The 10,537-nt window shown below is 61.3% G+C and overlaps 1 protein-coding gene across 1 annotated transcript; it reads left to right on the top strand.

Annotated features, from left to right (window-relative positions):
• Positions 1 to 259: 259 nt before the first annotated feature.
• CHMP6 (charged multivesicular body protein 6) lies at positions 260 to 8,346 on the top strand. The gene is made up of 8 exons (XM_028112279.1): positions 260 to 346; positions 2,655 to 2,764; positions 2,917 to 3,004; positions 3,089 to 3,175; positions 4,040 to 4,105; positions 4,301 to 4,381; positions 6,849 to 6,903; positions 7,365 to 8,346. Exons 1-8 carry the CDS (start codon positions 284 to 286, stop codon positions 7,418 to 7,420), a joined length of 606 nt encoding a protein of 201 aa, XP_027968080.1. The 5' UTR covers positions 260 to 283; the 3' UTR covers positions 7,421 to 8,346.
• The last annotated feature ends 2,191 nt before the right edge of the window (positions 8,347 to 10,537 follow it).

The raw sequence follows: 10,537 nt of genomic DNA, 5'->3' as shown, positions 1-10,537 counted from the left end.
GGAACATTGAGTCTTCATCTGCACAGCTGGGGGACATTCTGGAGGGCACGCGAAATGCGTCATTTAGGACTGCGCAGGCCCGGCCGGCAGCGTCCTCGTGCCACGGTCGCCGAGGCCTGCAGGGGCGGATTCGAACCGGCGGAGCGCCGGCAGTTCCCCCGCACGCGCTTCGCCTTCTGCGGCGCCTGGCCCCGCGCGGCCGCCGTAGGGGGCGGGGCCAGCGTACGGCGGCCGCGAGGGCGGCGAGGGGGCGCGGCGGGCGGGGCCGCGGGGCCGGGGCGCCATGGGCAACCTGTTCGGCCGCAAGAAGCCGAGCCGGGTCACCGAGCAAGACAAGGCCGTCCTGGTGAGAGCCGGGCCCCGCGGCGACGGGGCGGGGGCGGGGAGCCTGGGGCAGAGGGCTGCCCGGCCCCCGGGAGGGCCTGCCGCTCCGCCGGACGGGCTTCTCGCAGCCGGGTCGCGGCGCCGGACCGCGGGCGGCGGGCGTCCCGAGCCCCGAGGCGCGTCCGCTCGGGGGCTGCAGGGCGGCCCGAGTGAGGGCTAGACGGGGCCGCGGGGTCGGAGCGTCGCGCTGTGTCGTGGTCACACCGGGCCGGCGGGCGAGCGCGCGCTCGCAGGTGGCGGGTTCCGAGCCCCACGGCCCGGGCTGGGGGGCCCGGCCGCGCCCCAGGGCCGGGGAGCCGCGGCCCAGCCAAGGCGCGGGGTCGAGATTCGGGGCGCGCCAGCCTCGCCTGGGTCTGCGAGCCTGTTCGGCGCCCTAAGGCGCCCCGGAGCCCCCCCGCCGGCGCTGGGCTGCCGCCACTCCACACGGCTGTGTCCGTGGCGTTGCTCCTGCTGTCTGCAGATTCCGGGGAGCTCCGGTAGGAAAGTTAGTTTCTGTGGACAGAATCCTCCGATAGGTTAAGTGAAATGGCATGTGCGCACCGGTCCATTTCTGTAAGGAGAAAAGTGTGCCAGGAAGGAGGTGGCCCGAAATCTGAGCAGAGTGTACCTTTGCTCGTGCTTTCTTTTCAGAATTATCTACAACAAAAATGCGTCATTTTTGTACCAAGAGAGAAATTCAAATGACAGATGGTTTTTTCACCTTGGCTTCAGAGACCCTATGTTATAAAAGGTTCTGAACTGAAGTTCCCCAGATGAAGGGGAATCGGGCATGTTTGTCCCTAGAGAAAATCTGAACGGCGGTGGGTGCTGCGCGGGAGGAGCACTAAGCTCTGGGGAGGCAGGGGGCGCACCTGGCGCCCGCGGGAACCCCCAAGGCGATTCTCTTCTCCTAAGGACTCCCCTTTGGGTTTCTCTGGAAGGAGCCCTTTCTGCTTGCCAGGAGTTCAGTTTGCTGTGGCCCAGACTGGACCAACGAGGTTTGCACACAATAAACCGAATTACTGCCTGATGTTTTCCTAGGCTGTAAAGCTGAGAGGCTCCAGGCCCCAGTGTGCTCTCTGTCCCGTGACCCTCCACTGTCACCTCTCGTTTTACAAAGGAGGCAGTCTGCCCCACCTGCTTCTTTTGGCTCGTCTTCAAGACTCTGTACACGCCCAGCTTGGACAGCGGCCCCGAGGGGCAGGGGTGGGTGCCCAGCTCCCGGGGAGGAACGGCAGCCAGAGCTGAGAAGACTGGGCACATAGGCTGGCCACGGTGTCTCTGGGCCACGGGGCCAGGATAGTGGGCCCCTTTCATTGCAGCAAGGAGAGTGTGTGCGGCCATCACCGGGCCTGACCCACAGCCACGCGGTGCCCTGGGGCAGGCACTAAGGAGAACGTGCTGTAGAAGGAGCCATGAATCAGGCCCCTGCAGACACGCCTACGCTGGCGGATGATTTCTCACTATACTGAGTCTTAAAGATGTAGGAACCTTTTGACTTAATTAAGTTAATTAACTCAACAGTAATCAATGGTAAAGATATAAAGCTACCTATGAGAGGTGCCCTGTGCCTGCAGGTGCTCACCGTAGTGTCATCTGAAATGGTGAAATTTGGAAGCAATGTGAATGGCCTAAAATAGGGCATGTGTAAATGACCCTGTGTCCTTTCTGGGACAGTACCCGGGGGTCCCAGGTGCTTGGCAAGATCACGCAAGCACTTCACCCAAATGTGCCGTCTGTTGTCAACTCAGGCACGGTGATAAGCGACAAGAGCAGGGTAGCTAAACATATCGAGAACACGTCTAAAGCCGGCAGAGTGAAGCCGGGATGGAAGGCCCCAAACCCTCGCTGTGGCTGGGTGGGATGGTGGCTCTCTGGGGCCCTTCCCTGTGTGTCTGAGCCTTTGAGGCAGTGGCAACACTCTGACCTGCTGCTCTCCTTCTCTCCCGAGCATCCACAGCCATGCTGTGCAGTGATGCATTTGAGAACAGGCTCCCCACCTCAGCGCTGTGGACACTGGGGCTGCCTCCCCACTGTGTGGGGCGTCTCAGGCATTGCAGGATGCTGAGCAGCACCCCTGGCCTCCACCCACTGGTACCAGGAGCATGCCCCCCCCCCCCAAGTGGTGACAGCCGCAAATGTCTCCAGACATTGCCCCATTGCCCTTTGTCCCCACGGAGAACTCTGTGATAGACGGTGTGCTGCCGGGGCGGCTGTGAGGGTGCTGGGTGGCCTGCGCAGGGCCCGGGGCAGCGAGGGCACGGTGTTGACCCAGGCCTGCTCTCTCGCAGCAACTGAAGCAGCAGCGGGACAAGCTGAAGCAGTACCAGAAGAGGATCACCCAGCAGCTGGAGCGGGAGCGCGAGATCGCCAGGCAGCTCCTGCGGGACGGGAAGAAGGAGTGAGTGGGGCCCAGGGCAGGCTGTGCAAAGGGGCTTCAGTCCCCTGTCGGCCTAGAGCAGGGGGTGGGGTAGGCCCAGGAGGCCGGTCCGTGCCGGGTAAGGCCAGCGAACGGGCACGGCTGGCAGGTCACCGTGCGGGTTCCCTCTGCAGACGGGCCAAGCTGCTGCTCAAGAAGAAGCGGTACCGGGAGCAGCTTCTGGACAAGACAGAAAACCAAATCACCAGCCTGGAAACGATGGTAGGCGGAGCAGGCAGTTGGGGGGAGAAGGAGGTGGGGGAGGCAGGCCCCTGACCACCTGGTCTGCTTTGGCGTCCTCCTCAGGTCCAGAGCATTGAGTTCACCCAGATTGAAATGAAGGTGGTCGAAGGGCTGCAGATTGGAAATGAGTGTCTGAAAAAGATGCACCAGGTAGGTCCTTGCAGGGTTGCAGGCAGAGAGGAAGGGGAGCTGGGTGAACGAGGGGGCGGGGCTTGTGCCCGAGGCCACACCTGTGCCCGGGCCATTGGCCAGGAGCTGTTGGTGCCAGTTGGGAATGTGGGAAAGCCAGTTGCTACCGGGAGAAGGTGATGGTATTGGTGGCGGACAAACCCAGGGTATTGACCTAAGAGTGGGGTGATGGGCACAGACTATGAATTGGGTCCACAGACGTTCAAGTGACTGGAAGAAAAGTCCCGTGAGGGTGCAGGAAGGGTGTGGTGAACTAATTGGGAGGGCTTCCTGGAGGAAGTGAACACAGCCTTGTCATAGGATGAGGCTTGGAAGTGGGTAGCAAAAGGAGGGGTGAGGCCCGGAGAGGCCATGCCCCAGCCCACTCCCATCTCCTTATGAGTGGACAGCAGGGGCTACACAGAGCGCCACAGCCACCCAGCTTCTCTGACTTCCGTCCGTCTCTGACCACCTCTGACAGGTGCTGTACTTGCCAGGCAAGCAAAGGCAGTTCCTTGAACCCAAACGAAATTAAGTGAGCTGCCCAGAGAAAGTTTTTGACACCTTCTTACTTATTTCCAGCTGGACCTTCTAGGGTTGGTTGGGGTGCCCGGAGGTCTGGGGCGAAGGGCCAGCAGGAGTCTGAGCAGTGTAGTCGAGGCTTCTGAAAAGACGGGTCTTTTCGGAGCCCTGGAGCCTCTGTGCGTGGGCCCAGCCTGCGGCAGAAACGACCAGAACTGTGTCGTGTCCCGCATGGCCTGTCTTGTGCCCTGCCAGTCCAGGTGGCCTTACTGCAAGGGCTTCTGTCATGTGCCTCACTGACGAGACTCCCTCTGGACTGATCAGGTGATGTCCATAGAAGAAGTGGAGCGGATCCTGGAGGAGACCCAGGAGGCTGTGGAGTACCAGCGGGTAGGTGTTGCCGGGTTCCAGGGCCCCCACCTTCCGCCAGCCGGCAAGCACACCTACCACCTGCGTGAGTGCCCGGTGGCCGCCCTCGAGTAAGGGGGGCCTTGAGCCACGGGTTGTCTCCTTCCTCCACAAGGGGCCACTTTACCCCCTGCCCCCGCCTGGCCACGGTCCTCACCTCTGCTCTTCCGTTTGCAGCAAATAGACGAGCTGTTGGCAGGAAGCTTCACTCAGGAAGATGAAGATGCCATCCTGGAGGAGCTGAATGCAATCACTCAGGTAATAGGACCTCTCAGTACTGAGCACAGTCACTCAGGTGATAGGACCTCTCAGTACTGAGCACACTCAGGTGATAGGACCCCCAGGACTGAGCACAGTCACTCAGGTGATAGGACCCCCAGGACTGAGCGCAGTCACTCAGGTGATAGGACCTCCAGGACTGAGCATAATCACTCAGGTGATATGACCCCCAGGACCGAGCACAGTCACTCAGGTGATAGGACCCCCCAGGACTGAGCGCAGTCACTCAGGTGTTAGGACCCCCAGGACTGAGCACAATCACTCAGGTGATAGGACCCCCAGGACTGAGCGCAGTCAGGTGATAGGACCTCTCAGTACTGAGCACAGTCACTCAGGTGTTAGGACCCCCAGGACTGAGCACAGTCACTCAGGTGATAGGACCCCCAGGACTGAGCACAGTCACTCAGGTGACAGAGGACCCCCAGGACTGAACACAGTCACTCAGGTGATAGGACCCCCCAGGACCGAGCGCAGTCACTCAGGTGATAGGACCCCCCAGGACCGAGCACAATCACTCAGGTGATAGGACCCCCCAGGACTGAGCACAATCACTCAGGTGATAGGACCCCCAGGACTGAGCACAGTCACTCAGGTGATAGGACCTCTCAGTACTGAACACACTCACTCAGGTGATAGGACCCCCCCAGGACTGAGCACACTCAGGTGATAGGACCCCCAGGACTGAGCATAGTCACTCAGGTGATAGGACCCCCAGGACTGAGCATAATCACTCAGGTGATAGGACCTCTCAGTACTGAGCACAGTCACTCAGGTGATAGGACCCCCCAGGACTGAGCACACTCAGGTGATAGGACCCCCAGGACTGAGCACAATCACTCAGGTGATAGGATCTCTCAGTACTGAACACAGTCACTCAGGTGATAGGACCTCTCAGGACTGAGCACAGTCACTCAGGTGATAGGACCCCCAGGACTGAGCACAGTCACTCAGGTGATAGGACCCCCAGGACTGAGCACAGTCACTCAGGTGATAGGACCCCCAGGACTGAGCATAATCACTCAGGTGATAGGACCTCTCAGGACTGAGCACAGTCACTCAGGTGATAGGACCCCCCAGGACTGAGCACACTCAGGTGATAGGACCCCCAGGACTGAGCACAATCACTCAGGTGATAGGATCTCTCAGTACTGAACACAGTCACTCAGGTGATAGGACCTCTCAGGACTGAGCACAGTCACTCAGGTGATAGGATCTCTCAGTACTGAGCACAGTCACTCAGGTGATAGGACCCCCCAGGACTGAGCACAGTCACTCAGGTGATAGGACCCCCCAGGACTGAGCGCAGTCAGGTGATAGGACCTCTCAGTACTGAACACAGTCACTCAGGTGATAGGACCCCCCCAGGACTGAGCACACTCAGGTGATAGGACCCCCAGGACTGAGCATAATCACTCAGGTGATAGGAACCCCAGGACTGAGCACAATCACTCATGTGATAGGACCTCTCAGTACTGAGCACAATCGCTCAGGTGATCAGACCCCCAGGAGGCTTCTGCCTGTCATGGTCCTTGGCCTTGGGTGAACCCCTGCATCAGTTGTCACACAAGCACACAATCCTGGTTTTGCAGCTGGTGTTCCTAAAACGACTAGAATTTGTGCTACACTGAGGTCCCTTCTCCTTGTGTACCTGGCTGACAGCAGGGGAAACTGGCCTGGAGAGAACGGTGTCCTGGGTTGTCCGCCCAAGAACGTTGCGGGCGGCTGGGGCAGCCTATAGCCAGGCGTGTCTGGACAGCACAGAAATGCTCTGACTCCTCGCTCAGACCCTTCTGGAGGACAGAGTGTGGTTTCGTGATCACATGAGTGGTCTTTCCCGTTGTGGCCAGGTCACTCACTGTCGCATGCAGGCCCTGCACATTGTCACAGGCAGGCCCTGAGGCCTGTGTCTGCTCCCTGACTGAGCGATCCCTATCTCTGGGCCACCACCTCAGGGCTCCACGTTCTCACCATGGCCCCCACCTGCCGCTCCCCGTACCTGCAGGAGGAGCAGCTAGTTAGGGTCGCTGCTCTCTGCCCTTCAGTGTCCCGCAGGGACCTGCCTCCGGATGTCCTTCCTCCCAAGGACCCGAGTGCCCCCTGAGCTGCCAGGGGAGCTGGCTGGGAGGTGAACTGCCATGCATTGCCCCCGAGGCAGCCCAGTGCCCCCCCCCCCCCCCCCCCCCCGCCCAGGACAGGCAGCTCCAGCAGAGCCCTGCCCCAGAGCAAGCACAGCCGGGGCACCCCTGCAGCTCCGGGACCCGTGTGCGCGTTCCTGAGCCTGCGCACGCCTGCACGGCCGGGATGTGAACCGGGGTCTCCAGGGGAGCCCCTGGGGTGATGCAAGTCACGGCAGTGCCGGATGCTGCAGAAGTGGCACTCTGGAGCTTTGCTGCGGGAGGCTTCCCGTTCAGATGGTGTCCTACAGCCTCCGCCCTGTTTCTTATAGGAGCAGATAGAGCTCCCAGAGGTCCCTTCAGAGCCGCTTCCCGAAAAGAAACCAGGTATGCTTCTTGTTCTGTCCTGTGTCCTTGTTCTGTGCAATGCCCGGGCCACGAGGTCCTTCCCTTCCTGCTTGGTGGAAGTTGGTTCACACCTCCCCAGCTGGGTCGGCGAGCTTGCTGGAGCCGACTCAGGAGCACGGGCCTCGCTCTGGGTCTCTGGGATGGGGGTGACCGTGTAGAGCCTAACCCCATTCAGAGAGACAGGCAGAGCTGGGGCAAGGCCGTGTCCGGCCGGGACGAGCTGTCCGAATAGCAGGGCCCTGTGGTGTCACTCGCCGCGGGGGCCCCGCGTGGCTGGTGGTCCCTCCAGGTTTCTTTCTGCCCCTTTCCCCATCCCTCCTTCACGCCAGGCCCCGCCCAGAGAGCACCGCCATGGGACCCAGCTCCTTGCCACCTCCCCCCCTTCCTTCTGCATCTGGGGTCTTCTCTACTCGACAAGCACCTCTTTCTTTCTTCCACAGAGCGAGTCCCCCGCGAGGCCAGGCCCAAGCAGGTGGAACTGGTGGCAGCCTCGTAACTTGGCCTCCTCTTCTGGGACTGGCGGGGACTCCCCAGAGACTGGGGCCCACAGAGTTTGGGTGCGTGGCCAGCCCTGACCCGGCTCCCAGGAGGCCGGCTCCAGGCCAGGCCGGTCAGGTGCTGACGGAGCAGCGTGGCACACACAGGGCTCCATTCCAGGGTGACTGTGCGGAGGAGCGCTTCCCTGGCGCTGCTGTCTTGCTCTCATTTGTGGATTCAATGGCAACATTCAGAACCTCCGGTCACACGCGGCCTCTGACGCTGTGGCTCCCATGCGGCCACAGGCAGGCCCAGTGCGCCTGGTGCTGGCCACGCTCCTGTCCCCGGCCCCGCGAGGCTCCACGGCCGCCTTCTCCGCAGCTTGCTCTCTTCTTGGAGGGCGCGACGAACCTAGCTTCCTTGCCCGCCCTTTCCTCACTTCTTGCTGCTGCCGTTGGCTGGCGGCGGCTTCCGTTAGGGAGTCCCTGCCGTGGCCTGGCTTCCTGACCTGCCCAGTCTCCGTGTTGGTTCAGGGCTGGAAACCTCTCCTCCTCTGTGTCAGTGTTCGGGGGCATTGGGTCAGCGAGGAGGGGGACCACCCCTGCTGGCTTGGTGGCTGCAGAGCCCTGACCAGCCCTCATCACCAGCAGGAGCTCAGCCCCACTGCAAAGGGACGTTCCTGGAGAGCCGGCGGTCTCCCAGGGCTTCCCGGAGGTGCTGCCGGGCCCGCTCGGGCGGGTGCGCCCCCGTTGCCTGGGAAGCTGCCGGGCACCCGGGGCTCTCCGACCGGGCGGATGCTGTAGGGGTGGTCGCGGCTCTCTATCTGACGGTTCATCTTGATATTAGACAATCCCGATGACATCTCCCTCCCGACAAGAACAGAAAGGGAATCCTCCCAGCCCCCCAACAGGTCAGCCCCATATTAAAGTTGATGCCTGCATGGTCTGCTGCCTCATGGAGTGGGGTCCATAGTAGCACCTGGGTGGGTTGAAGTGTGGCTCTTCTCCTCTTGGGTCCCTGAAACACGGCCCCTCGACCCTCACAGGGCATTCACTCGAGGGCACCTGCCTCGGCAGCACCACACGGGGGCTGGGGACGTGGGGGCAGGTGAAGGTCCTCCGTGAGCCGGCCGGGGTTCCAGCACTGACCGCACCCTGTGCCCTGGCCATCCCCTCTGGGCAGCTGCGTGTAGCAAGGTGCAGGGTAGGGTCCTGGTCCCCCTCCAGTGGGACAGACACTGGCGGTCCCCTCATTCACTGAGGCTGGCCTCAGACCCCTCGGGGTGAGGGAGGCTGGTCAGTTGGGTACCTCCTCCAGGAGGGGGGCTCGTTTGGAGTCTCGGTGCCCAGGTGGGAAGCCAGATGCCCCAGGGAGTGAGCGGGCGACAGCAAGAAGAAAGATGGGGGGTGTCCCACTTACGGGGGCTTCCGTGCCCTTCACTCAGAGGGCATGACGGGATGCAGCCGAGTTGCTTGGGGGGGCAGGTAACCCAAGCTGGAAACCTGGATTTGGAGGTGTAATGCTGGCCTCAGCCAGGAGAGGGCTCTCTGCCAGCTAATTTGGGGAATTTTGCAGGAAACTGGCATTGCCGGTGCCAGGCTGGCTGCTGGGCCCCACCCATTTGTTTCTGGTAACACAGCTGCCCACCCCCAAGACTGCACAGTGGCCCTAAGGGCAGTTGTGAGAGACGAGGAGCAGGCTGCCTTTCCATCCAGGGACCCTGTCCCACTCTGCAGCTGCCGGTCCGAGAGCATGGAGGGACTAGATGGCCTGGTTGGGGGAGGTGCAGACCCTACTGGCAGGTTGGACTCCTCTCCTTTCCGTCTGCTCCCCAGGACCCCAGAGCTCGGGGTTGTCTGCCAAGCCTGCCCTTTGCAGTCACAGGCCGGCCTCCTTGAGGGCTTCACTACGGGAGCTGCATGGTGGGATGTCAGGGCCGCAGCTGCCTCCCTGGTGAGCACCTGGAGAACCTGCCTGGGTCTGCGGGGCCCACTCCCTGGCATGGGGAACACAGCAAGCAGCCTGGGTGTCCTGACCCGGGCAAGGGGCACCCCCATCTCCTGAAAGAGCCCAAAAGTTGGGGAGGGAATCTTGTTCTCTCACACTGTCCAAGAAGTGAGACCTTATGTACCAACTAATCACCTTTTCTCTTTTTACATGTTTATCCTGTTCACCTAGGGAGGTTTTGCCCTGAAACCCAGCATGACCTTGAGCTGACTCCTAGGCTCTGGCCCTAGAGGTTGCCTGGCTTGTCAGCCCGTGTGTGTGTGTGTGTGTGTGTGTGTGTGTGTGTGTGTGTGTGTGTGTGTGTGTGTGTGTGTGTGTGTGTGTGTGTGTAGGGGGCAGGGGTGAGGTTGCCTGGCTTGTCAGCCCGTGTGTGTGTGTGTGTGTGTGTGTGTGTGTGTGTGTGTGTAGGGGGCAGGGGTGAGGTTGCCTGGCTTGTCAGCCCGTGTGTGTGTGTGTGTGTGTGTGTGTGTGTGTGTGTGTGTGTAGGGGGCAGGGGTGAGGTTGCCTGGCTTGTCAGCCCGTGTGTGTGTGTGTGTGTGTGTGTGTGTGTGTGTGTGTGTGTAGGGGGCAGGGGTGAGGTTGCCTGGCTTGTCAGCCCGTGTGTATGTGTGTGTGTGTGTGTGTGTGTGTGTGTGTGTGTGTGTGTGTAGGGGGCAGGGGTGAGGTTGCCTGGCTTGTCAGCCCGTGTGTGTGTGTGTGTGTGTGTGTGTGTGTAGGGGGCAGGGGTGAGGTTGCCTGGCTTGTCAGCCCGTGTGTGTGTGTGTGTGTGTGTGTGTGTGTGTGTGTAGGGGGCAGGGGTGAGGTTGCCTGGCTTGTCAGCCCGTGTGTGTGTGGGGGGGGGGGCAGGGGTGAGGTTGCCTGGCTTGTCAGCCCGTGTGTGTGTGTGTGTGTGTGTGTGTGTGTGTGTGTGTGTGTGTGTGTGTAGGGGGCAGGGGTGAGGTTGCCTGGCTTGTCAGCCCGTGTGTGTGTGTGTGTGTGTGTGTGTGTGTGTGTGTGTGTGTGTGTGTAGGGGGCAGGGGTGAGGTTGCCTGGCTTGTCAGCCCGTGTGTGTGGGTGTGTGGGGGTGTGTGTGTGTGTGTGTGTAGGGGGCAGGGGTGACCCCTCCTGCTAGGATGAGCCTCACATTGAT

Source organism: Eumetopias jubatus, unplaced genomic scaffold (assembly GCF_037043125.1).
Source record: "Eumetopias jubatus isolate StellerSeaLion01/CBP00866 unplaced genomic scaffold, mEumJub1_p1.0 scaffold_10, whole genome shotgun sequence".
Taxonomy (NCBI): Eukaryota; Metazoa; Chordata; class Mammalia; order Carnivora; family Otariidae; genus Eumetopias; species Eumetopias jubatus.
The sequence above is the reverse complement of the archived record's forward strand: the minus strand, read 5'-3'. Positions and strand labels throughout refer to the sequence as shown.

Bases quoted from the DNA above. Each gene is read 5' to 3' on its own strand.
- CHMP6 (XM_028112279.1), top strand. From the start codon at position 284: ATGGGCAACCTGTTCGGCCGCAAGAAGCCGAGCCGGGTCACCGAGCAA. The intron at 3,005-3,088 runs GTAGGCGGAGCA...CGTCCTCCTCAG, and splicing joins TCACCAGCCTGGAAACGATG to GTCCAGAGCATTGAGTTCAC. The intron at 4,382-6,848 runs GTAATAGGACCT...TGTTTCTTATAG, and splicing joins AGCTGAATGCAATCACTCAG to GAGCAGATAGAGCTCCCAGA.